The sequence below is a fragment of the Rutilus rutilus genome (genome assembly GCF_951802725.1).
Source record: "Rutilus rutilus genome assembly, chromosome: 10".
NCBI lineage: Eukaryota > Metazoa > Chordata > Actinopteri > Cypriniformes > Leuciscidae > Rutilus > Rutilus rutilus.
The window spans coordinates 32,668,333-32,696,305 of record NC_140215.1 but is presented as its reverse complement, the minus strand read 5'-3'; the positions used below and the strand labels follow the sequence as shown (position 1 = coordinate 32,696,305).

At 43.3% G+C, this 27,973-nt stretch overlaps 2 protein-coding genes across 2 annotated transcripts; both read left to right on the top strand.

The window, feature by feature from the left end:
- The first annotated feature begins 10,519 nt into the window (after positions 1 to 10,519).
- LOC311298539 (uncharacterized protein) lies at positions 10,520 to 13,699 on the top strand. The gene is made up of 4 exons (XM_084421555.1): positions 10,520 to 10,896; positions 11,704 to 11,835; positions 12,109 to 12,246; positions 12,511 to 13,699. The coding sequence occupies exons 1-4, from the start codon at positions 10,812 to 10,814 to the stop codon at positions 13,599 to 13,601; spliced, it is 1,446 nt and encodes a 481-aa protein (XP_084277681.1). The 5' UTR covers positions 10,520 to 10,811; the 3' UTR covers positions 13,602 to 13,699.
- Positions 13,700 to 23,351: 9,652 nt separating this feature from the next.
- LOC311298538 (uncharacterized protein) lies at positions 23,352 to 26,561 on the top strand. Its single transcript, XM_084421554.1, has 4 exons — positions 23,352 to 23,715; positions 24,523 to 24,654; positions 24,926 to 25,063; positions 25,328 to 26,561. Exons 1-4 carry the CDS (start codon positions 23,631 to 23,633, stop codon positions 26,461 to 26,463), a joined length of 1,491 nt encoding a protein of 496 aa, XP_084277680.1. The 5' UTR covers positions 23,352 to 23,630; the 3' UTR covers positions 26,464 to 26,561.
- Positions 26,562 to 27,973: the final 1,412 nt, after the last annotated feature.

The window sequence follows — 27,973 nt, the reverse complement described above, 5'->3', positions numbered from 1 at the left end:
ACTGACATCCTGAGTGTGCTGAAAGAGCTCCTTCACAGGACGGGCGAATAGAACAGGCCTGACATTTTATGCCTCAGCATAAAACCTGAAACAAGCACCCAGAACATTGCTTTCCATCCACAGGCTACAATGCTAACTGTCACCTCACAAAGTGACAGCACTTCACAAAGTGACAGCACCGACATCAGCCTGAGCCACCCTTCGATCACCTCACCAGCTCAAACGCCAACGTTTATAAGGAAACTGATCGAAAAGGGGGTGGTTCGAACACTTTACATGGTCACACAACGACCATCCTAACACCTTCAAGATTGCAGTGATTACACAGCACAAACGAACCTTGACAATTACACTGCACACCTCAGAGCCACTAACGCTGCCTCCGCTGTGTACAAACAAGGTCATGCGGGCCTCTGAAGAACAAACTTGTCCTATGCCACCGCTTACCCCACCTGCCACCCTCACACGACATCTGAACACTGACAGCCAGTAACTAAGATTGCTCTCTGAGTCCACGCACATGCTGCGTTCACCGGACTTTCAAATCGCATTGTGCACATGTTGCCATCACAGCGCCACAGCTTGTAAGGTCACAGCGCACAAAAGGGGGGTCAAGCGTGCCCAGTAAACACACCATGTGCTGAACACCGCAGCACCAAAGCCACACATGGGACATTAAAGCATGTGGCATACCAACCTCAGCGAAAACAAAAGACTGTCCTAAGCCAACCAAGGACGTCCTTCGCTGGAAATTTTTTTTTTTTGTTGTTTTCTCCTTCTCCCTCTCTCTCTCTCTCTCTCTCTCCCTATTGCCCCTAACAGGATGCTGTGGTGGTTCGCGAGAAAGCAGCCACAATCAGACATCACCAGGTCCGGCATCCGGCATCGCACGGAGAGAGCAACCCTGAGTCCTGAACACCAAGGCAGGACTCGCACTCAACACAGTCCCTCCAAGCATGGGCAACCGCCCAGCCTGAACACCTCACCTGCGTCCATACCTGGACCGCAGCTGACCCTGTGCTGTGCACCTCCACAGCAACCGACCACGCCCTGACTCCCGTCTTGGCTTTCACCCTGTACCAGACCCTACCAAATGTGAGCAGCCACCGCAAAGCTCACAAAGCCGTGTCTGGTGGTTTCCTATGGGACCGCAAAAAGGGGGGTCCCGATCCGGGGCTCACCTAAACCTCATTTGACCTGAGTCCTCAGTCATCAGCCACTTGCCATCGACCATTGCGCGAATTTGTTGTTCGATAAAGTCCTTCCGAGGTCTTTATCTAACAAAAAGGGGGATATGTAACGACTATGGCTCGATGGGTAAAAAATGGACTTTTAATTTATATACTAATTAAAAGTGAAAACACTTTCTAAGTCCCACAGACTGGGCAGACTCTGTAACTGAATCCCTTTTACGACCCACTTCCCCCTTTCCACAGTGTGAGCTTCAAAGACATTATTGACATTCCGATCTCAACAGAAAACCCGCTCTGAATCACACACACACCAAACCCCTCTGAAACTCCTAAAATACAAGTTACACACACGCATGAATCATTATCAAAATGTTTTATGTAGTTTTCTTGTCTATGGGTTGTGATGGGATAAATTGAGATATTTACGCACCTCTGCAGATGTAATGGACACGTGTGTTGATACATTTGAGATGTATCTGTTTCATTAACTGATATTAATGTCGGGTGTGATATCTTACGGATCGTACTGAGCTTCTTTATACAGAGATAGAAACTATATTCCGCACAAAATGTTTATTCCTAGACATAAGGTGGTATTAAAGTTTTAATGCATTTTTCTGTGTACGATCAGAAGAGGCGTTCCTTCACAAACAATGAAACGCTCCCGCCTCAGAACCGAAAGATTTCATTGGGTCCCGTCATCAAACGGGGCGTTACCCCGCGCTGCTTTAAAAACCACAACACAAGCAGACGCTCGCTCTCTCTGCGCTCATACTCTCTCACCCTCGGGACTCCGAACTCTGAACTCTGCACTCTCACCCCTCCCTGCACCAAGGGCAGCGGAGCGAGAGAAGGCACAGGGCCTTCATCTAAACCAACCGCGGATGTAGAAATCCAGTCTCGTCCTGTAACCAAGTTTTCTCGCCCTTCCCGCACCGGGAAGAGACTTCCGTACCTCTCGGTAATGTTACGATCAGTAAGTTTTAAGAACTTCACGCGAAACGCAAGCCTACAAATCGATGAGACACGGTCCAGCCAAGATACGCACGTGGTCCCGAAGCCCAGCTTCACACAGACAAAGGAACAGAATCGCAAGTAACGTATCAAATGATCTCTCTCGAAGCGGCTTTCACAGTTGTCTCTTAAAAGGTTCTGTTTGTGAATTACCATACTTTCTCCCTCACTTTCTTCCTATTTTCATTCTGATCAAGTCATGTTTATGTTTGTTTGTTTAAACGTTCGTGTGTCTTGTGTATTTTACGTACGTAGATTAGCCTATATTACTTCCTATATACATATAATCCTTTGTGTGTCATTTTTGATTAAATAAATCTTTTATACTTTGACTGACTCTGTGTTACAATCCCACCAATGTAATTGTCAATGAAATTGCGATAAGATCTGGCTACTAGCTCTTTATTTTGATTCATAAACCCAGCAATTTGCATCCACGGCCAGGAGAGAATTTGTCTGAGGTTTGATAATATAAATATTCCTTCTTAACGGGTATAATCAAAGTATTCGCTGGTCGAATGACTGATGAGAGACCAGTTACAGAACGAAATATTTTTGATAATTAGCAGGTAATGTAATCGCATATGTGAAATTTATGAATTATGACTATGAGTTATGATTTTAATATTTCCCCAAATTTGAATATTGCTCGAGCTAATATTTCATATATGACCTAATTACGATTGTTACCTATAAACGCTACATCAGTGTTCCTAGCTTTGGAAGGAGCAACCTATCTCTCTCGTCCCTTTATAAATTGTGGTCTTCATCCTTTAATGCCACAAACTTTAAGCTGACAAAGCATGAACACTTTAAGGAGAAAGTGCTGTTATATCCCAAGGGTGGCTGTTCCCTGGCAAAAGCCCGGTTAGCTCCAATGGTAGAGCATCATACTTTTAATCTGAGGGTCCAGGGTTCAAGTCCCTGTTCGGGTGAAGGTTTGTTGCAGACCTCCCCTAATCTCTTGCTGTGCTCTTCCCAACCTTTGAGGGAGATGGTCTTCCTCTTCAAGATAAGATGTAATGCTTGGTTACTAGCAGTGTTGGGGAGTAACGGAATACATGTACCGGCGTTACGTATTCAGAATACAAATTATGAGTAACTGTATTCCGTTACAGTTACAATTTAAATAGTTGGTATTTAGAATACAGTTACATCGTTGAAATCAATTTATTACATGACGATACTTCTCTGTTTCACGAGTTTATTCACTCTCTAAATAAATTAAGGCAACTCCATGCATTTCCCAGAAGCCCCAATATGAAAACGAAAAAAATGTGTGGTTTGCGTGATCAGTCACAATGGAGTCGGAAGAGGAGCAGCGGGAGCTAGAGGTAGAGATGGAGCCGAAACAACAGAGCCAGGGCAAGAATACGTTTCTATCTTGGAAATTCACATTCACATTAGCATTTCACAAGAGAACGAAATATAACTGTGCAGTGCAACCTCTGCTTGCCAGCAACCAACCTCCTTTCAGCGTCCAAAGACTCCACCTCCAACCTGAAGAAGCATCTTAAAGTAAGTTTTTTTCAAATACGTAGACCTACACCACAAAACTAGTTGAAGATCATTTTTTTTAATCGGTCAATTCCAGCGTTATGGACGTGAAATTTGCAGTCAAAACTTGAAATATAAATTCTCAGAAAATGAATTAATAACAATAGTGAAACGTCCGTTTATCCATACTCCCTTAATAAAGGAGTCCAGACATTAGAAAAATATCGGTCTACATGCGTTTTATATTTAATATGAGGGAATAAAAAAATCTTTAACTTTTAGGTGGCAACATTTTTTTTTTTTTTTGTAATTCTGTGAATTACACTGCGCAAACCAAAAGTAATACTACTCACCGGATGAAGAAGGGTAGGCTCTCCACAGAACATAAAATATTCATGTTATTTAATTTTTCGTATTCGCATTCATGAGGAAAAAAACAATGGTCGTGACAGTTCTCCGTTACGGACGTGAGCGCTCTGAAAGCAGCACTAAAAGACTGCTTTAAAACTTTCACAGAGACCTCAAACAGAAACACAAAGCCTTTCTTTAAAGTGAATTTCGTTTTCGTTTTTTAGAGCTTTCACCCTGCACGCGTTTGCAGTCCGTTTATCCGTTCCAGTTGCGGTGCGTATAGGCTACAGCAGTGCAGCGATCGTTTCCGCACCGAGTCTATTTCTGCTGTGCTGCAAACGCTGAATTAAAGTGACAGCACATGTTTCGTGGTCAAAATGAACACAGATTGAGCTGAAAATGTAGTAATTTAACCATAAATGCATTTAATTAAATTAAATAAAACTAAATTTAGTAATACCACCATTAATGTTTTTAATTAAGTACTGCTTTTTTTCACAGTCATCTTTTTACTTTAAGACCGGGGTAAAGCAATGAAAACAAGACGAAATAATGAACAACACTCGTCTGATTCGTGGAGGTTGAAAAACAAGTTATTTGTGGCATGCAAGATTTATTGTATTTAAATTTAAATGCTAAAAGAAAAGGCATGATAGTCGGCTGTGTTTGTCAATTTTAAGTTTTAATTTAAAATGTTTGCATTTTTAATATAAGGAGCCTACATAGTTAAATATGTTACCACTTGCTTGAACAACTTAATATATAATCTACACTGCTCAAAAAAATTAAGGGAACACTTAAACAACACAATGTAACTCCAAGTCAATCACACTTCTGTGAAATCAAACTGTCCACTTAGGAAGCAACACTGATTGACAATCAATTTCACATGCTGTTGTGCGAATGGAATAGACGACCGGTGGAAATTATAGGCAATTAGCAAGACACCCCCAATAAAGGAGTGGTTCTGCAGGTGGTGACCACAGACCACTTCTCAGTTCCTATGCTTTCTGGCTGATGTTTTGGTCACTTTTGAATGCTGGCGGTGCTTTCACTCTAGTGGTAGCATGAGACGGAGTCTACAACCCACACAAGTGGCTCAGGTAGTGCAGCTCATCCAGGATGGCACATCAATGCGAGCTGTTTCAAGAAGGTTTGCTGTGTCTGTCAGCATAGTGTCCAGAGCATGGAGGCGCTACCAGGAGACAGGCCAGTACATCAGGAGACGTGGAGGAGGCCGTAGGAGGGCAACCATCCAGCAGCAGGACCGCTACTTCCGCCTTTGTGCAAGGAGGAGCAGGAGGAACACTGCCAGAGCCCTGCAAAATGACCTCCAGTAGGCCACAAATGTGCATGTGTCTGCTCAAACGGTCAGAAACAGACTCCATGAGGGTGGTATGAGGGACCGACGTCCACAGGTGGGGGTTGTGCTTACAGCCCAACACCGTACAGGACGTTTGGCATTTGCCAGAGAACACCAAGATTGGCAAATTCGCCACTGGCGCCCTGTGCTCTTCACAGATGAAAGCAGGTTCACACTGAGCACATGTGACAGACGTGACAGAGTCTGGAGACGCCATGGACAACGTTCTGCTGCCTGCTTTCATCTGTGAAGAGCACAGGGCGCCAGTGGCGAATTTGCCAATCTTGGTGTTCTCTGGCAAATGCCAAACGTCCTGCACGGTGTTGGGCTGTAAGCACAACCCCCACCTGTGGACGTCGGTCCCTCATACCACCCTCATGGAGTCTGTTTCTGACCGTTTGAGCAGACACATGCACATTTGTGGCCTACTGGAGGTCATTTTGCAGGGCTCTGGCAGTGTTCCTCCTGCTCCTCCTTGCAAAAAGGCGGAGGTAGCGGTCCTGCTGCTGGGTTGTTGGCCTCCTCCACGTCTCCTGATGTACTGGCCTGTCTCCTGGTAGCGCCTCCTTGCTCTGGACACTATGCTGACAGACACAGCAAACCTTCTTGCCACAGCTCGCATTGATGTGCCATCCTGGATGAGCTGCACTACCTGAGCCACTTGTGTGGGTTGTAGACTCCGTCTCATGCTACCACTAGAGTGAAAGCACCGCCAGCATTCAAAAGTGACCAAAACATCAGCCAGAAAGCATAGGAACTGAGAAGTGGTCTGTGGTCACCACCTGCAGAACCACTCCTTTATTGGGGGTGTCTTGCTAATTGCCTATAATTTCCACCGGTCGTCTATTCCATTCGCACAACAGCATGTGAAATTGATTGTCAATCAGTGTTGCTTCCTAAGTGGACAGTTTAATTTCACAGAAGTGTGATTGACTTGGAGTTACATTGTGTTGTTTAAGTGTTCCCTTAATTTTTTTGAGCAGTGTATATAGAAGTAATGCATTGATTAATACGTTGTTTAAATTGTTTAAACTTGAATACGTCTATTAAAGAGTGTATATGTGTAGGCTACAAAGAGAATTGCACCGGTGACCAAACTTTTTTAAAAATAAAAGTTGCTGATAACTTCTGGATTTGAAATACAAATATTGTGTAGGCCTATGTGTTTGTGGTACAGCCACGGATCAGTTACGCACTGCAAACGCAGCATATGTGAAAGCACTACAGCGCGTGCTGCTCCTGCACCGCATACGCACTGCACACAGAGTATGTGTGAAATGGGCGCGTATAAGGTAGAAGGCCCTACTTGCCTCACAGACATGTCTACTTTTAAACAGAACAATTCAACACGAAAGAACTGCTCTCTGCATGTAATCCGTATGAAATGTGCATTTCTCTCTGGCGCGTTCACTAGGCTACTGCGAAGATCACGAGTCAGCATCGTCAACTTCATCTTTGTAACCGACACTGACAAAGAAAACACTTGTTTATTAATGAACAATTAAAATATCTCCTTTCTATATTTGACATAGGCTATTCATAATTATTACTTTTGCTGGTTCTTTGTGACAGCTTTTAGGTGCTTTATTGGCATATCACCACCGCATCACCAGGCCTGTTTATTAAGCAGGATTTGATGGCCAACACTTATAAAATGCAATTCAATGTGGAAGTAATCCAAGTATTCAGAATACGTTACTCAGATTGAGTAACGTAACGGAATAAGTTACAAATGACATTTTTGGGCATGTATTCTGTATTCTGTAACGAAATACGTTTTGAAAGTATCCTTCCCAACACTGGTTACTAGGGACTTTAAGCAACAGCTGCTGATGGAACGGCAACGGCAACGGCAGCCGGAAGTAAGCGTTAACTGCCGTAGCTAAAGAGCGCAAAAATCACTAAGCAACAGTAAAGAGGACGGCGTAGGGGTAATTTAATCATCAAACAAAATACAAAAAAAGGAAGTGATTTTTGAGCAAGAGAAGGGTTGCTTTTGGCATTTAATGATATACAGAAACGATTACAATGCCACATAACCTAAAACATAACATTAACTTTCTTAATCTGTCATGTAGTAACGACTACGGCAAATCAGCTGTTCTCCCGTAGTAGACGGTTACAGTAGAACGTCGCGAGGTAGCAGTTAATGTCGCGCGTGCGCAATAGAACGACAGAATGCCATTGCCGTTCCATCAGAGGCCGTTGCTTAAAGTCCCTACTGTCTGAGCAAGCGGTGGTGGGGGACTTTGAGAGAACTGAGCTGAAGCTTGCCGTTGACACTGTTTGTGCAGGCCCGGGGCGAGTGGAAAGATTGCTTTCTCTGTATAGCATTTAGTACTCTGCGTTGTGCGGGCAGCATCCCCAGTCCAAATCCGGATCATGGCAGTCTTTTCGTGTAGGTGAAGACGTCGCTGAACTCCTTTTTGCCAACACAATATTTTCGCCGGGTTGATCCTCTGCTGCTCACATTGATCCACATTGATAGTTGGCCCCGGTGTTCTCTGATGCTCAAATCCAGAAATGAAAATAGCATGTGACTCACTGGCGGGAGTAGTCGTGGCCGAGAGGTTAAGGCGATGGACTCGAAATCCATTGGGGTCTCCCCGCGCAGGTTCGAACCCTGCCGACTACGTGGCTCCTTGTCTATTTGCGACAGGAATTGTGACATCCAGGAGCTTTGTACGAGCTGCTTTTTTTCTCTAACACAGAAAATTGGGCAACCCACATCTCTGTTCAAGCCTGAAGTGAGCAGGTTTTTGTGTAGGTGAAGACGTCGTTAGTTTATAAATAAGTGTTGGCACACCTGTCCGAGTGGCGCTACAAATTCTTCTAAAATCTGATTTTATTTCGGGCATGTTAAATTAGCGTTCGACAAACGCGAACAAACTTTTATTTATTTATGTACACTCACAATAACAATTAAATGTTGTGCTTTTGTAAAATAAAGAAAACAAACAGGGTGCGCTTTCTGCCGTCTCGGTCTCCGTCACAGAAATTAACCAAAACTCTATGGCAGGGGTCGGCAACCTAACCCCTCATTTACACTGCACACGTCTGCGGCGCATTACGGCTCCGACAAGGTTTTATTCCGTCCACCACACGGTGCCAACTCACACCAGGAGCATTTCAGAAGCGAAGCGACTGGATGCGTGAGACCACGTGATTTGCCTGTCCGACGTGGTTTTTCTTGATTTTGGGGGTTTCTACCTTACAGTCTATGCTTTCTACCAAGGATATATTGGTGTGCAATACAATTGGGAGTCTGCACATGGTGTTTATTTTGAAATTGACAGTGTTTTTTAACTTTTATTTTGTATTTCCGGTGCGACTTGGACGCGCGTCCGTCAAAAATAGACTAGGCGCCTATATTTAGCGAAGCGGCGCGGAGAGCCGTTTCTGGGAAGCTTCTGAAACGCGCCGCGTCGCGGCCGGTGTAAACACAAGCATTGACTAGAATGGGCGCGATCAGCTCCGGTAGCCGTGTCGCAGCCGTAATGCGCCGCAGATGTGTGCAGTGTAAATGAGGGGTAAGGCACGCGTGCCCGCTGGCACACAAGCAACACATGCGAGAGAAGTGTATGTATTTCATTCAGATAAAGTAGTCTACCTGCACACAGATCTACATTTTGATGTAATAATTCCTCATAGTAAAAAAAGCGTATTTTATTAAGTTAGGAGTAGAGATGCACCGATTGATCCGCTGGTGACCGGAATTGGCCGATTTTCACGTGATCGGCCATGACCGGCGACCGGCCGGTCATGGCTGACATATGCCGATTTTATGCCGGTCAAATGCACTCGGGCTCCCCATGATTAACATCGCGCAACATCAGCATCACACGTGCACGTGTAATATTTTTTTTTCGCCGTGCATGTTAATCAATGAGTGCATTCACACCGCGAGCAGGAGCAGTGCGTGAGCGCCCCACAGGAGCAATGAAGCGAGTCTATTTTGTCTGCGCTGCTCACGCTCAATTAAAGTGAAAGCACACTTTTGATGAACAAAATAAATATGATTTCAAACAAAAGTGCCCAAAATGCACAGAATGTGCATGTCTAGTGTGTTTTAACAAGAACTGGATTAGGTTATGTCAGAAAAGAAAATGAAGACTCAAAAATATTTATATAAAATGTACCCATTTAAACTTGTTTTTATTATTCAGTTTGATATGGTATTTTATGAAAAAAAAATATATATAGAAAAAAAAATATTTGTGTGGGCTGTAAAGTGGTTAGAAAAAATGACATCGGAATCGGCTAAAATCGGTATCGGCAGGTCAAACTCAATGGGAAATCGGAATCGGCCTAGAAAATTGTAATCGGTGCATCTCTAGTTAGGAGTTATAAATACTATTAAATTGTCTATCTAAATCTAAAACAAATTTCAAGAGAAATATTTAAATTTCTGTACTATTTCTGTGTAAGCCATTATGAAAATGTAAAATGTTTGTGTATTTATATGAGTGTGTGCGTGTATATATATATATATATATATATATATATATATATATATATAGGCTATGTGTGTGTTGTGGCACAGTGATGAACTCGGAAACTTAAAAATGGCACTTTATGACAAAAAGGTTGCTGACCCCTGCTCTATAGGCTACTTGCCTCGGTCACGATAAGAAATATGTCTATAGAAAGCTTTGAGTGAACAAATATTATCTGATTATGCAATCCATATGAAACCATCCAATATTAAATTGGCTATGATATAACCGTGGCTGTGTATTCCCCTATATTCACTACAGTGGCTGGAAACATTGTTTTCATTCATAATTACTTGCATGGATTCAAATCAATCAGCAATTGAAAAATTCAGATTCAAATAATAGACATGCCCGTGTTTCTTGATGATCAATGCAGATTTATGCCAGTCTCCAGTAGAGATCCATTTCCTGGAGAGTTTAGGTGTAGGAGTTTAGTCATAATTACAACTTGTAACTTGTGGTAGAACTCCGACTTGTACCACGTGATCGCTGTACCACCTGACCACTGCAGATTAATTTGCCGTTGATAGTGTTGCCATAAAAACAATCAATCATCTCCTAATTACGGTCATTATTACGACATCCAACCCTAATCAAACACACCTGAACAAGCTAATCAAGGTCTTCAAGATTAGGCTATATTAGAAAGCTACAGGCAAATGAATTTCATTAGGGTTGGAGTTACCCAGACCCCCAATTGGATCTTTAAAAACGCATTTTCAAAAAGTGTTTTAAACTCTTTTGATAGCGTTTGGTTTGGGACTCAGCTGATATTTTGATGCAGCAACAGGGATTTTTCTTTGTAGTTTTGTGGTCCTTGCTGTCCGCCCCTCCTGACTCACTAATTCAGTGCATCTTCCAGCAGAGTTGATTTTGAGATTTTTGCAGGTTGAGAGGATGACAGCTCAAGTGTACTGCTCGTTTAGTGCTGTTTTATTGTGTCTGTCTGCTTGTTTGAGCGCAACAGATGCTGGAGTCCTAGGTGAGAAGTTCTTTTAGCTTCATTACGCAGCCTGAAGAAGTGCATAAATAAAGTGCCTTACAAAATTTGATTTCAGACACATCTGCTTACAAAAATACAGTACAGACGTCAAGTGGAAGTTCATCTTTGAATGTTGGTTTAGTTTTAATAATAAGCAAAGTGTAAATATGCAAACTGTCATAAGTTTATGCATTGTACAAGTAACCCATATAATCACTAATAGGCATTTTTGTTTACTGTTAAACACGAACATTAGTGTTACAATATGGCTGCAAAATTGTTACCGGACTGTATCAATCCTGAGTTTAAACTTTTGCTTAAGGTTTTTTTGTTTTAAGAAATGCATAAGCCTACAATATAACGTGGGGAGCTAATTATAACCGATAACTCTGCATTTTACATATATAGTGGGTTTCTATATTTGTTTTGTTTTCTGTTGAGTAGCTTATTAAAATGCTTAAAAGGAAATGAGGGTGGTCATTACCAACCGCCATTAAAAGAAAGAGGGTGGTCATGGGGATGGCATCATTTTTGAAGATGTACACCAGTAAATTTGTATACAACATATTAACTGATGTCCATGCTTTCTATCAGCATTGCACTATTATTCACTCTACTACAGTGGGGTAGGTTGTATCTGCACTCAGTCTTTGAAACCGATTGATGCAGTTTAGTGAAAAATGGTAGATTTCTAAGCTACTTGAATTGAAGCAGATAAATGTGTGAATATTATAAAGTGAGGCTGAAGCAAACTATTACAGCACTTCCTGGTCTCCCCTAATGATCCTCTTGAATCCTCTTCTGTAGTGCCTGGTCAGTGTCCGGCGACGCTGACGGTCGTGCCCTCCCGACGAGGATGCACTTCTGATAGAGACTGCTCTGGAGGACACAAATGCTGTCAATTTCCCTGTGGGTCCGCGTGTGTGCCACCTGTTTTCAGTGAGTTTTAATTATTGATGCATGCTATACGTCTTCCAGAAAAAAACCCTGAAAAAATGTTTTCACTCAGGAATTGCTAGTAAGTTTCACAAATAACTGCAAAGAAACCGCAAGTAACACATTGAACTAAACGTGAAACTATGAAGTAGATGGACTGAATATTCCGGTAAATCCTCCTACGAATTTTTTTTTTTTTTTTTTTCTCTTTCATACAGCGTATGAGACATTCAGTATTCAGTGATGTGGTTTCTCTGTCATGTGTCTCTATAACAGCAAAGCCAGGGGAGTGTCCAAGTACAAATTTTGGAGCAGGAATGTGTGCAGAGTTGTGTTCCTATGACAGTGACTGTCCGAACAATGAGAAATGCTGCTGCAATGGATGTGGACATCAGTGTATGGATCCATTTGCAGGTATTTGTTATATTAATGTTTGGGTCAGCTTCCTCATTTCAGTTTGTCTTGTTTTATAATTAATCGTTCTTAATGTAAAAATTATTTAGCCAATAGCACGGTTTAAAGTACAGGATGGTTTTACAAAATTAATACGAAAAATTATTAATACGATCATGATTAATAATTAAGAGGAGTAAAACTTGGTATTTGGGTTTTGTGCTGTATCTGAGACTGAATGCCTCTAAACAGACTGACTAAAGTTGACTATCTGGATCCCTCCAGGGAAGCCTGCAGCCGAACCCCGGAAGCCTCCAGGGAAGCCTGCAGCCGAACCACCAGGAAAGCCTCCAGGAAAGCCTGCAGCCGAACCACCAGGAAAACCACCAGGAAAGCCTCCAGGAAAGCCTGCAGCCGAACCACCAGGAAAGCCTCCAGGGAAGCCTGCAGCCGAACCACCAGGAAAGCCTCCAGGAAAGCCTGCAGCCGAACCTCCAGAGCCTTCTAACGAACTACCGGAGCTTTCTACAGAACTGCCTGAGCCTTCTGCTGAACTGCCTGAGCTGGAGCCTTCTACCGAACCTCCAGAGCCTTCAGACGAACTGCCAGTGACGCTTGCAGCCGAACCCCCGAAGCCTCCAGGAAAGCCTGCAGCCGAACCACCAGGAAAGCCTCCAGGAAAGCCTGCAGCCGAACCACCAGGAAAGCCTCCAGGAAAGCCTGCAGCCGAACCACCAGGAAAGCCTCCAGGAAAGCCTGCAGCCGAACCACCAGGAAAGCCTCCAGGAAAGCCTGCAGCCGAACCACCAGGAAAGCCTCCAGGAAAGCCTGCAGCCGAACCACCAGGAAAGCCTCCAGGAAAGCCTGCAGCCGAACCACCAGGAAAGCCACCAGGAAAGCCTCCAGGGAAGCCTGCAGCCGAACCACCAGGAAAGCCTCCAGGGAAGCCTGCAGCTGAACCTCCAGGAAAGCCTGCAGCCGAACCTCCAGAGCCTTCTAACGAACTACCGGAGCCTTCTACAGAACTGCCTGAGCTGGAGCCTTCTACCGAACCTCCGGAGCCTTCAGACGAACTGCCAGTGACGCCTGCAGCCAAACCCCCGAAGCCTCCAATGAAGCCTGCAGCCGAACCCCCGAAGCCTCCGGTGAAGCCTGCAGCTGAATCCCCGAAGCCTCCTGTGAAGCCTGCAGCCGAACCCCCGAAGCCTCCAGGAAAGCCTGCAGCCAAACCACCAGGAAAGCCTCCAGGAAAGCCTGCAGCCGAACCTCCAAAGCCTCCAGGAAAGCCTGCAGCCGAACCACCAGGAAAGCCTCCAGGAAAGCCTGCAGCCGAACCGCCAACTTACCCTTATGGGCAATGTCCTGGCCATAAGTAATGTGGCTGTGCATGCAGTTAACTGTGCTGATTTAACCATTGGATGTATGGTGTGTTTTCCCTGTTTATCACCAAATAAATCTCACACTTGTAAGACCATTTTCCTCTCTTTTTTTTTTTTAAGTGGGAAAACAAGGAATTTGATTTTGTATTCCAGTGTTAGTTTGGCTGTTCTCTCTCATAATGGCTCATTGGAATCAATGCATGAAATCCCACCCTCCAAAGCCTCGCCGCCTTCAAAACGCTTGAACACACAGCAGAGTCTGTAAAGTGTCACAAGATGAAAGACTGCACTAAATTGCCTCATGTCTACAATGCATAATATTACAGTGATAATGAATGTAAACAACTTGCAGTGCTCTAGTTGTACCACCTGACTGATGCAGATTCATTTCGCTGTTGACATGGAAACGTCTGAATCAAAATGCCATGATTGGATGAAGAATTCTATTATTGATTGCTATAGGATGTGAAGTTTCAACCAGTATTGCCTATTGACTAATAGTCTTCTGCATTCTGAAGCATTTTAGTGAAATTGTGTCTTCTAGTGGTCATTTTAGGAAGTTGCAACTTCAAGCCTATTAACAGATGATCCCTTTAGTTCCCTGCGACCAAATGAGTTCTGAATGCCTGTAATGCCGAGTTCACACTGCACAATTTTCAGAGTAGTCGGGTCACTGTTCTTTTCACACCGCACGACTATCTGGGGTAACGTTCAGTTGCTGCTGTGTGCACACTGCACCGATGACAGTTTCACACTGGAGTGGCTCAGTGGTTCATGTAGGTTGTCTACAAACCGGAAGGTTGGTGGTTCAACCTGTCGAGGTGTCCATGAGCAAGACACCTAACCCCAGCTGCTCCTGACGAGCTGGATGGCGCCTTGCATGGCTGATACCGCCGTCGGTGTATGAATGGGTAAATGTGAGGCAATATGTAAAGCGTAGATGGCCAAGCCATAATGCCAGAATAAAGAGATGTCAAAGGTTCGTCGATTGACTACAATAAAGCATGAATGGGCCAGTTCTCCTCACCAGACATTAGTCATAGACTGTAAATGGGCAATAACATATTTGATTAGCATCTTATCAGCCTTCTCTAAAAAACTCCCCTGACATCATCTTAGAAAATGTATATACAATTCATAGATTTAGAGATATCATCCTCAGATTTGAAATGAAGCATGACCACACCAGTGGCTACACTGTGGTTGTGGTTATAAGTTGTTATACTGCATTCACATAATATGTTTATACATTTAATACATACACTCTTAATATGTATTTTTTGTTTTTATGTTTCAGCTTTTATATCTCAATATTAATAAGAGTCTGATTAATTCTGAGTCTTGAACTGTAAACTGTCAAGAGTTGGCTTTCTAAATATATGTTGGTTATGTGTCTATTCAGAATGACTTTTTATTTTGGGTATGTAATGTATGCCCCACTTGCCAAAATTGGGTCTGTCTGGTAAGGGGTTAATGCCACAAACTTTAAGCTGAGGATAACATAACTCTAAGGCTAGCTCAGTCGGTAGAGCATCAGACTTTTAATCTGAGGGTTCAGGGTTCAAGTCCCTGCTTGGGTCTTGAAATCCATTGGGGTCTCCCCGTTCAGGTTCGAACCCTGCCGACTACGTGGCTCTTTGTCTGTTTCCGGCAGGAACTGTAACATCCAGGATCTTTGTACGAGCTGCATTTTTTTCCTCTAACATGGAAAACTGGGCAACCCACATCTCTTTTCAAGCCTGAAGTGAGCAGGTTTTTGTGTAGGTGAAGACATCGTTGAACTCCTTTTTGCCAACACAATATGTTAGCTGAGTGCATCCTCTGCTGCTCACATCCACATTGATGGTTGGCCCTGGTGTCCTCTGCTGCTCACTTCCAGAAAAGAAAATAGCATGTGACTCATTACCACTATCACTGATTCACTTTCAAGAGTAGTCGTGACCGAGAAGTTAAGGCGATGGCCTTGAAAACCATTGGGGTCTCCCCGCGCAGGTTCCAACCCTGCTGACTACGTGGCTCCTTGTCATTTTGTCTGATTGCGACAGGAGTTGTGACATCCAGGATCTTTGTACAAGCTGCTTTTTTTTCTAACAAGGAAATTGGGCTCTTTTCAAGCCTGAAGTGGGCATCGTTTCAAAAGGCCCAGATCATCACTCTTTCAATGTCAGTGTTCCTAGCTTTGGAAGGAGCAACCTATCTCTCTCGTCCCTTTATAAATTGTGGTCTTCATCCTTTAATGCCACAAACTTTAAGCTGACAAAGCATGAACACTTTAAGGAGAAAGTGCTGTTATATCCCAAGGGTGGCTGTTCCCTGGCAAAAGCCCGGTTAGCTCCAATGGTAGAGCATCATACTTTTAATCTGAGGGTCCAGGGTTCAAGTCCCTGTTCGGGTGAAGGTTTGTTGCAGACCTCCCCTAATCTCTGGCTGTGCTCTTCCCAACCTTTGAGGGAGATGGTCTTCCTCTTCAAGATAAGATGTAATGCTTGGTTACTAGCAGTGTTGGGGAGTAACGGAATACATGTACCGGCGTTACGTATTCAGAATACAAATTATGAGTAACTGTATTCCGTTACAGTTACAATTTAAATAGTTGGTATTTAGAATACAGTTACATCGTTGAAATCAATTTATTACATGACGATACTTCTCTGTTTCACGAGTTTATTCACTCTCTAAATAAATTAAGGCAACTCCATGCATTTCCCAGAAGCCCCAATATGAAAACGAAAAAAATGTGTGGTTTGCGTGATCAGTCACAATGGAGTCGGAAGAGGAGCAGCGGGAGCTAGAGGTAGAGATGGAGCCGAAACAACAGAGCCAGGGCAAGAATACGTTTCTATCTTGGAAATTCACATTCACATTAGCATTTCACAAGAGAACGAAATATAACTGTGCAGTGCAACCTCTGCTTGCCAGCAACCAACCTCCTTTCAGCGTCCAAAGACTCCACCTCCAACCTGAAGAAGCATCTTAAAGTAAGTTTTTTTCAAATACGTAGACCTACACCACAAAACTAGTTGAAGATCATTTTTTTTAATCGGTCAATTCCAGCGTTATGGACGTGAAATTTGCAGTCAAAACTTGAAATATAAATTCTCAGAAAATGAATTAATAACAATAGTGAAACGTCCGTTTATCCATACTCCCTTAATAAAGGAGTCCAGACATTAGAAAAATATCGGTCTACATGCGTTTTATATTTAATATGAGGGAATAAAAAAATCTTTAACTTTTAGGTGGCAACATTTTTTTTTTTTTTTTTGTAATTCTGTGAATTACACTGCGCAAACCAAAAGTAATACTACTCACCGGATGAAGAAGGGTAGGCTCTCCACAGAACATAAAATATTCATGTTATTTAATTTTTCGTATTCGCATTCATGAGGAAAAAAACAATGGTCGTGACAGTTCTCCGTTACGGACGTGAGCGCTCTGAAAGCAGCACTAAAAGACTGCTTTAAAACTTTCACAGAGACCTCAAACAGAAACACAAAGCCTTTCTTTAAAGTGAATTTCGTTTTCGTTTTTTAGAGCTTTCACCCTGCACGCGTTTGCAGTCCGTTTATCCGTTCCAGTTGCGGTGCGTATAGGCTACAGCAGTGCAGCGATCGTTTCCGCACCGAGTCTATTTCTGCTGTGCTGCAAACGCTGAATTAAAGTGACAGCACATGTTTCGTGGTCAAAATGAACACAGATTGAGCTGAAAATGTAGTAATTTAACCATAAATGCATTTAATTAAATTAAATAAAACTAAATTTAGTAATACCACCATTAATGTTTTTAATTAAGTACTGCTTTTTTTCACAGTCATCTTTTTACTTTAAGACCGGGGTAAAGCAATGAAAACAAGACGAAATAATGAACAACACTCGTCTGATTCGTGGAGGTTGAAAAACAAGTTATTTGTGGCATGCAAGATTTATTGTATTTAAATTTAAATGCTAAAAGAAAAGGCATGATAGTCGGCTGTGTTTGTCAATTTTAAGTTTTAATTTAAAATGTTTGCATTTTTAATATAAGGAGCCTACATAGTTAAATATGTTACCACTTGCTTGAACAACTTAATATATAATCTACACTGCTCAAAAAAATTAAGGGAACACTTAAACAACACAATGTAACTCCAAGTCAATCACACTTCTGTGAAATCAAACTGTCCACTTAGGAAGCAACACTGATTGACAATCAATTTCACATGCTGTTGTGCGAATGGAATAGACGACCGGTGGAAATTATAGGCAATTAGCAAGACACCCCCAATAAAGGAGTGGTTCTGCAGGTGGTGACCACAGACCACTTCTCAGTTCCTATGCTTTCTGGCTGATGTTTTGGTCACTTTTGAATGCTGGCGGTGCTTTCACTCTAGTGGTAGCATGAGACGGAGTCTACAACCCACACAAGTGGCTCAGGTAGTGCAGCTCATCCAGGATGGCACATCAATGCGAGCTGTTTCAAGAAGGTTTGCTGTGTCTGTCAGCATAGTGTCCAGAGCATAGTGTCCAGAGGCGCTACCAGGAGACAGGCCAGTACATCAGGAGACGTGGAGGAGGCCGTAGGAGGGCAACCATCCAGCAGCAGGACCGCTACTTCCGCCTTTGTGCAAGGAGGAGCAGGAGGAACACTGCCAGAGCCCTGCAAAATGACCTCCAGTAGGCCACAAATGTGCATGTGTCTGCTCAAACGGTCAGAAACAGACTCCATGAGGGTGGTATGAGGGACCGACGTCCACAGGTGGGGGTTGTGCTTACAGCCCAACACCGTACAGGACGTTTGGCATTTGCCAGAGAACACCAAGATTGGCAAATTCGCCACTGGCGCCCTGTGCTCTTCACAGATGAAAGCAGGTTCACACTGAGCACATGTGACAGACGTGACAGAGTCTGGAGACGCCATGGACAACGTTCTGCTGCCTGCTTTCATCTGTGAAGAGCACAGGGCGCCAGTGGCGAATTTGCCAATCTTGGTGTTCTCTGGCAAATGCCAAACGTCCTGCACGGTGTTGGGCTGTAAGCACAACCCCCACCTGTGGACGTCGGTCCCTCATACCACCCTCATGGAGTCTGTTTCTGACCGTTTGAGCAGACACATGCACATTTGTGGCCTACTGGAGGTCATTTTGCAGGGCTCTGGCAGTGTTCCTCCTGCTCCTCCTTGCAAAAAGGCGGAGGTAGCGGTCCTGCTGCTGGGTTGTTGGCCTCCTCCACGTCTCCTGATGTACTGGCCTGTCTCCTGGTAGCGCCTCCTTGCTCTGGACACTATGCTGACAGACACAGCAAACCTTCTTGCCACAGCTCGCATTGATGTGCCATCCTGGATGAGCTGCACTACCTGAGCCACTTGTGTGGGTTGTAGACTCCGTCTCATGCTACCACTAGAGTGAAAGCACCGCCAGCATTCAAAAGTGACCAAAACATCAGCCAGAAAGCATAGGAACTGAGAAGTGGTCTGTGGTCACCACCTGCAGAACCACTCCTTTATTGGGGGTGTCTTGCTAATTGCCTATAATTTCCACCGGTCGTCTATTCCATTCGCACAACAGCATGTGAAATTGATTGTCAATCAGTGTTGCTTCCTAAGTGGACAGTTTAATTTCACAGAAGTGTGATTGACTTGGAGTTACATTGTGTTGTTTAAGTGTTCCCTTAATTTTTTTGAGCAGTGTATATAGAAGTAATGCATTGATTAATACGTTGTTTAAATTGTTTAAACTTGAATACGTCTATTAAAGAGTGTATATGTGTAGGCTACAAAGAGAATTGCACCGGTGACCAAACTTTTTTAAAAATAAAAGTTGCTGATAACTTCTGGATTTGAAATACAAATATTGTGTAGGCCTATGTGTTTGTGGTACAGCCACGGATCAGTTACGCACTGCAAACGCAGCATATGTGAAAGCACTACAGCGCGTGCTGCTCCTGCACCGCATACGCACTGCACACAGAGTATGTGTGAAATGGGCGCGTATAAGGTAGAAGGCCCTACTTGCCTCACAGACATGTCTACTTTTAAACAGAACAATTCAACACGAAAGAACTGCTCTCTGCATGTAATCCGTATGAAATGTGCATTTCTCTCTGGCGCGTTCACTAGGCTACTGCGAAGATCACGAGTCAGCATCGTCAACTTCATCTTTGTAACCGACACTGACAAAGAAAACACTTGTTTATTAATGAACAATTAAAATATCTCCTTTCTATATTTGACATAGGCTATTCATAATTATTACTTTTGCTGGTTCTTTGTGACAGCTTTTAGGTGCTTTATTGGCATATCACCACCGCATCACCAGGCCTGTTTATTAAGCAGGATTTGATGGCCAACACTTATAAAATGCAATTCAATGTGGAAGTAATCCAAGTATTCAGAATACGTTACTCAGATTGAGTAACGTAACGGAATAAGTTACAAATGACATTTTTGGGCATGTATTCTGTATTCTGTAACGAAATACGTTTTGAAAGTATCCTTCCCAACACTGGTTACTAGGGACTTTAAGCAACAGCTGCTGATGGAACGGCAACGGCAACGGCAGCCGGAAGTAAGCGTTAACTGCCGTAGCTAAAGAGCGCAAAAATCACTAAGCAACAGTAAAGAGGACGGCGTAGGGGTAATTTAATCATCAAACAAAATACAAAAAAAGGAAGTGATTTTTGAGCAAGAGAAGGGTTGCTTTTGGCATTTAATGATATACAGAAACGATTACAATGCCACATAACCTAAAACATAACATTAACTTTCTTAATCTGTCATGTAGTAACGACTACGGCAAATCAGCTGTTCTCCCGTAGTAGACGGTTACAGTAGAACGTCGCGAGGTAGCAGTTAATGTCGCGCGTGCGCAATAGAACGACAGAATGCCATTGCCGTTCCACCAGAGGCCGTTGCTTAAAGTCCCTACTGTCTGAGCAAGCGGTGGTGGGGGACTTTGAGAGAACTGAGCTGAAGCTTGCCGTTGACACTGTTTGTGCAGGCCCGGGGCGAGTGGAAAGATTGCTTTCTCTGTATAGCATTTAGTACTCTGCGTTGTGCGGGCAGCATCCCCAGTCCAAATCCGGATCATGGCAGTCTTTTCGTGTAGGTGAAGACGTCGCTGAACTCCTTTTTGCCAACACAATATTTTCGCCGGGTTGATCCTCTGCTGCTCACATTGATCCACATTGATAGTTGGCCCCGGTGTTCTCTGATGCTCAAATCCAGAAATGAAAATAGCATGTGACTCACTGGCGGGAGTAGTCGTGGCCGAGAGGTTAAGGCGATGGACTCGAAATCCATTGGGGTCTCCCCGCGCAGGTTCGAACCCTGCCGACTACGTGGCTCCTTGTCTATTTGCGACAGGAATTGTGACATCCAGGAGCTTTGTACGAGCTGCTTTTTTTCTCTAACACAGAAAATTGGGCAACCCACATCTCTGTTCAAGCCTGAAGTGAGCAGGTTTTTGTGTAGGTGAAGACGTCGTTAGTTTATAAATAAGTGTTGGCACACCTGTCCGAGTGGCGCTACAAATTCTTCTAAAATCTGATTTTATTTCGGGCATGTTAAATTAGCGTTCGACAAACGCGAACAAACTTTTATTTATTTATGTACACTCACAATAACAATTAAATGTTGTGCTTTTGTAAAATAAAGAAAACAAACAGGGTGCGCTTTCTGCCGTCTCGGTCTCCGTCACAGAAATTAACCAAAACTCTATGGCAGGGGTCGGCAACCTAACCCCTCATTTACACTGCACACGTCTGCGGCACATTACGGCTCCGACAAGGTTTTATTCCGTCCACCACACGGTGCCAACTCACACCAGGAGCATTTCAGAAGCGAAGCGACTGGATGCGTGAGACCACGTGATTTGCCTGTCCGACGTGGTTTTTCTTGATTTTGGGGGTTTCTACCTTACAGTCTATGCTTTCTACCAAGGATATATTGGTGTGCAATACAATTGGGAGTCTGCACATGGTGTTTATTTTGAAATTGACAGTGTTTTTTAACTTTTATTTTGTATTTCCGGTGCGACTTGGACGCGCGTCCGTCAAAAATAGACTAGGCGCCTATATTTAGCGAAGCGGCGCGGAGAGCCGTTTCTGGGAAGCTTCTGAAACGCGCCGCGTCGCGGCCGGTGTAAACACAAGCATTGACTAGAATGGGCGCGATCAGCTCCGGTAGCCGTGTCGCAGCCGTAATGCGCCGCAGATGTGTGCAGTGTAAATGAGGGGTAAGGCACGCGTGCCCGCTGGCACACAAGCAACACATGCGAGAGAAGTGTATGTATTTCATTCAGATAAAGTAGTCTACCTGCACACAGATCTACATTTTGATGTAATAATTCCTCATAGTAAAAAAAGCGTATTTTATTAAGTTAGGAGTAGAGATGCACCGATTGATCCGCTGGTGACCGGAATTGGCCGATTTTCACGTGACATATGCCGATTTTATGCCGGTCAAATGCACTCGGGCTCCCCATGATTAACATCGCGCAACATCAGCATCACACGTGCACGTGTAATATTTTTTTTTCGCCGTGCATGTTAATCAATGAGTGCATTCACACCGCGAGCAGGAGCAGCGCGTGAGCGCCCCACAGGAGCAATGAAGCGAGTCTATTTTGTCTGCGCTGCTCACGCTCAATTAAAGTGAAAGCACACTTTTGATGAACAAAATAAATATGATTTCAAACAAAAGTGCCCAAAATGCACAGAATGTGCATGTCTAGTGTGTTTTAACAAGAACTGGATTAGGTTATGTCAGAAAAGAAAATGAAGACTCAAAAATATTTATATAAAATGTACCCATTTAAACTTGTTTTTATTATTCAGTTTGATATGGTATTTTATGAAAAAAATATATATATAGAAAAAAAAATATTTGTGTGGGCTGTAAAGTGGTTAGAAAAAATGACATCGGAATCGGCTAAAATCGGTATCGGCAGGTCAAACTCAATGGGAAATCGGAATCGGCCTAGAAAATTGTAATCGGTGCATCTCTAGTTAGGAGTTATAAATACTATTAAATTGTCTATCTAAATCTAAAACAAATTTCAAGAGAAATATTTAAATTTCTGTACTATTTCTGTGTAAGCCATTATGAAAATGTAAAATGTTTGTGTATTTATATGAGTGTGTGCGTTTATATATATATATATATATATATATATATAGGCTATGTGTGTGTTGTGGCACAGTGATGAACTCGGAAACTTAAAAATGGCACTTTATGACAAAAAGGTTGCTGACCCCTGCTCTATAGGCTACTTGCCTCGGTCACGATAAGAAATATGTCTATAGAAAGCTTTGAGTGAACAAATATTATCTGATTATGCAATCCATATGAAACCATCCAATATTAAATTGGCTATGATATAACCGTGGCTGTGTATTCCCCTATATTCACTACAGTGGCTGGAAACATTGTTTTCATTCATAATTACTTGCATGGATTCAAATCAATCAGCAATTGAAAAATTCAGATTCAAATAATAGACATGCCCGTGTTTCTTGATGATCAATGCAGATTTATGCCAGTCTCCAGTAGAGATCCATTTCCTGGAGAGTTTAGGTGTAGGAGTTTAGTCATAATTACAACTTGTAACTTGTGGTAGAACTCCGACTTGTACCACGTGATCGCTGTACCACCTGACCACTGCAGATTAATTTGCCGTTGATAGTGTTGCCATAAAAACAATCAATCATCTCCTAATTACGGTCATTATTACGACATCCAACCCTAATCAAACACACCTGAACAAGCTAATCAAGGTCTTCAAGATTAGGCTATATTAGAAAGCTACAGGCAAATGAATTTCATTAGGGTTGGAGTTACCCAGACCCCCAATTGGATCTTTAAAAACGCATTTTCAAAAAGTGTTTTAAACTCTTTTGATAGCGTTTGGTTTGGGACTCAGCTGATATTTTGATGCAGCAACAGGGATTTTTCTTTGTAGTTTTGTGGTCCTTGCTGTCCGCCCCTCCTGACTCACTAATTCAGTGCATCTTCCAGCAGAGTTGATTTTGAGATTTTTGCAGGTTGAGAGGATGACAGCTCAAGTGTACTGCTCGTTTAGTGCTGTTTTATTGTGTCTGTCTGCTTGTTTGAGCGCAACAGATGCTGGAGTCCTAGGTGAGAAGTTCTTTTAGCTTCATTACGCAGCCTGAAGAAGTGCATAAATAAAGTGCCTTACAAAATTTGATTTCAGACACATCTGCTTACAAAAATACAGTACAGACGTCAAGTGGAAGTTCATCTTTGAATGTTGGTTTAGTTTTAATAATAAGCAAAGTGTAAATATGCAAACTGTCATAAGTTTATGCATTGTACAAGTAACCCATATAATCACTAATAGGCATTTTTGTTTACTGTTAAACACGAACATTAGTGTTACAATATGGCTGCAAAATTGTTACCGGACTGTATCAATCCTGAGTTTAAACTTTTGCTTAAGGTTTTTTTGTTTTAAGAAATGCATAAGCCTACAATATAACGTGGGGAGCTAATTATAACCGATAACTCTGCATTTTACATATATAGTGGGTTTCTATATTTGTTTTGTTTTCTGTTGAGTAGCTTATTAAAATGCTTAAAAGGAAATGAGGGTGGTCATTGCCAACCGCCATTAAAAGAAAGAGGGTGGTCATGGGGATGGCATCATTTTTGAAGATGTACACCAGTAAATTTGTATACAACATATTAACTGATGTCCATGCTTTCTATCAGCATTGCACTATTATTCACTCTACTACAGTGGGGTAGGTTGTATCTGCACTCAGTCTTTGAAACCGATTGATGCAGTTTAGTGAAAAATGGTAGATTTCTAAGCTACTTGAATTGAAGCAGATAAATGTGTGAATATTATAAAGTGAGGCTGAAGCAAACTATTACAGCACTTCCTGGTCTCCCCTAATGATCCTCTTGAATCCTCTTCTGTAGTGCCTGGTCAGTGTCCGGCGACGCTGACGGTCGTGCCCTCCCGACGAGGATGCACTTCTGATAGAGACTGCTCTGGAGGACACAAATGCTGTCAATTTCCCTGTGGGTCCGCGTGTGTGCCACCTGTTTTCAGTGAGTTTTAATTATTGATGCATGCTATACGTCTTCCAGAAAAAAACCCTGAAAAAATGTTTTCACTCAGGAATTGCTAGTAAGTTTCACAAATAACTGCAAAGAAACCGCAAGTAACACATTGAACTAAACGTGAAACTATGAAGTAGATGGACTGAATATTCCGGTAAATCCTCCTACGATTTTTTTTTTTTTTTTTTCTCTTTCATACAGCGTATGAGACATTCAGTATTCAGTGATGTGGTTTCTCTGTCATGTGTCTCTATAACAGCAAAGCCAGGGGAGTGTCCAAGTACAAATTTTGGAGCAGGAATGTGTGCAGAGTTGTGTTCCTATGACAGTGACTGTCCGAACAATGAGAAATGCTGCTGCAATGGATGTGGACATCAGTGTATGGATCCATTTGCAGGTATTTGTTATATTAATGTTTGGGTCAGCTTCCTCATTTCAGTTTGTCTTGTTTTAGAATTAATCGTTCTCAATGTAAAAATTATTTAGCCAATAGCACGGTTTAAAGTACAGGATGGCTTTACAAAATTAATACGAAAAATTATTAATACGATCATGATTAATAATTAAGAGGAGTAAAACTTGGTATTTGGGTTTTGTGCTGTATCTGAGACTGAATGCCTCTAAACAGACTGACTAAAGTTGACTATCTGGATCCCTCCAGGGAAGCCTGCAGCCGAACCCCGGAAGCCTCCAGGGAAGCCTGCAGCCGAACCACCAGGAAAGCCTCCAGGAAAGCCTGCAGCCGAACCACCAGGAAAACCACCAGGAAAGCCTCCAGGGAAGCCTGCAGCCGAACCACCAGGAAAGCCTCCAGGGAAGCCTGCAGCCGAACCACCAGGAAAGCCTCCAGGGAAGCCTGCAGCCGAACCACCAGGAAAGCCTCCAGGAAAGCCTGCAGCCGAACCTCCAGAGCCTTCTAACGAACTACCGGAGCTTTCTACAGAACTGCCTGAGCCTTCTGCTGAACTGCCTGAGCTAGAGCCTTCTACCGAACCCCCAGAGCCTTCAGACGAACTGCCAGTGACGCTTGCAGCCGAACCCCCGAAGCCTCCAGGAAAGCCTGCAGCCGAACCACCAGGAAAGCCTCCAGGAAAGCCTGCAGCCGAACCACCAGGAAAGCCTCCAGGAAAGCCTGCAGCCGAACCTCCAGGAAAGCCTGCAGCCGAACCACCAGGAAAGCCTCCAGGAAAGCCTGCAGCCGAACCACCAGGAAAACCACCAGGAAAACCTCCAGGAAAGCCTGCAGCCGAACCACCAGGAAAGCCTCCAGGAAAGCCTGCAGCCGAACCACCAGGAAAGCCACCAGGAAAGCCTCCAGGGAAGCCTGCAGCCGAACCACCAGGAAAGCCTCCAGGGAAGCCTGCAGCTGAACCTCCAGGAAAGCCTGCAGCCGAACCTCCAGAGCCTTCTAACGAACTACCGGAGCCTTCTACAGAACTGCCTGAGCTGGAGCCTTCTACCGAACCTCCGGAGCCTTCAGACGAACTGCCAGTGACGCCTGCAGCCAAACCCCCGAAGCCTCCAATGAAGCCTGCAGCCGAACCCCCGAAGCCTCCGGTGAAGCCTGCAGCTGAATCCCCGAAGCCTCCTGTGAAGCCTGCAGCCGAACCCCCGAAGCCTCCAGGAAAGCCTGAAGCCAAACCACCAGGAAAGCCTGCAGCCGAACCTCCAAAGCCTCCAGGAAAGCCTGCAGCCGAACCTCCAAAGCCTCCAGGAAAGCCTGCAGCCGAACCACCAGGAAAGCCTGCAGCCGAACCGCCAACTTACCCTTATGGGCAATGTCCTGGCCATAAGTAATGTGGCTGTGCATGCAGTTAACTGTGCTGATTTAACCATTGGATGTATGGTGTGTTTTCCCTGTTTATCACCAAATAAATCTCACACTTGTAAGACCATTTTCCTCTCTTTTTTTTTTTAAGTGGGAAAACAAGGAATTTGATTTTGTATTCCAGTGTTAGTTTGGCTGTTCTCTCTCATAATGGCTTATTGGAATCAATGCATGAAATCCCACCCTCCAAAGCCTCGCCGCCTTCAAAACGCTTGAACACACAGCAGAGTCTGTAAAGTGTCACAAGATGAAAGACTGCACTAAATTGCCTCATGTCTACAATGCATAATATTACAGTGATAATGAATGTAAACAACTTGCAGTGCTCTAGTTGTACCACCTGACTGATGCAGATTCATTTCGCTGTTGACATGGAAACGTCTGAATCAAAATGCCATGATTGGATGAAGAATTCTATTATTGATTGCTATAGGATGTGAAGTTTCAACCAGTATTGCCTATTGACTAATAGTCTTCTGCATTCTGAAGCATTTTAGTGAAATTGTGTCTTCTAGTGGTCATTTTAGGAAGTTGCAACTTCAAGCCTATTAACAGATGATCCCTTTAGTTACCTGCGACCAAATGAGTTCTGAATGCCTGTAATGCCGAGTTCACACTGCACAATTTTCAGAGTAGTCGGGTCACTGTTCTTTTCACACCGCACGACTATCTGGGGTAACGTTCAGTTGCTGCTGTGTGCACACTGCACCGATGACAGTTTCACACTGGAGTGGCTCAGTGGTTCATGTAGGTTGTCTACAAACCGGAAGGTTGGTGGTTCAACCTGTCGAGGTGTCCATGAGCAAGACACCTAACCCCAGCTGCTCCTGACGAGCTGGATGGCGCCTTGCATGGCTGATACCGCCGTCGGTGTATGAATGGGTAAATGTGAGGCAATATGTAAAGCGTAGATGGCCAAGCCATAATGCCAGAATAAAGAGATGTCAAAGGTTCGTCGATTGACTACAATAAAGCATGAATGGGCCAGTTCTCCTCACCAGACATTAGTCATAGACTGTAAATGGGCAATAACATAATTGATTAGCATCTTATCAGCCTTCTCTAAAAAACTCCCCTGACATCATCTTAGAAAATGTATATACAATTCATAGATTTAGAGATATCATCCTCAGATTTGAAATGAAGCATGACCACACCAGTGGCTACACTGTGGTTGTGGTTATAAGTTGTTATACTGCATTCACATAATATGTTTATACATTTAATACATACACTCTTAATATGTATTTTTTGTTTTTATGTTTCAGCTTTTATATCTCAATATTAATAAGAGTCTGATTAATTCTGAGTCTTGAACTGTAAACTGTCAAGAGTTGGCTTTCTAAATATATGTTGGTTATGTGTCTATTCAGAATGACTTTTTATTTTGGGTATGTAATGTATGCCCCACTTGCCAAAATTGGGTCTGTCTGGTAAGGGGTTAATGCCACAAACTTTAAGCTGAGGATAACATAACTC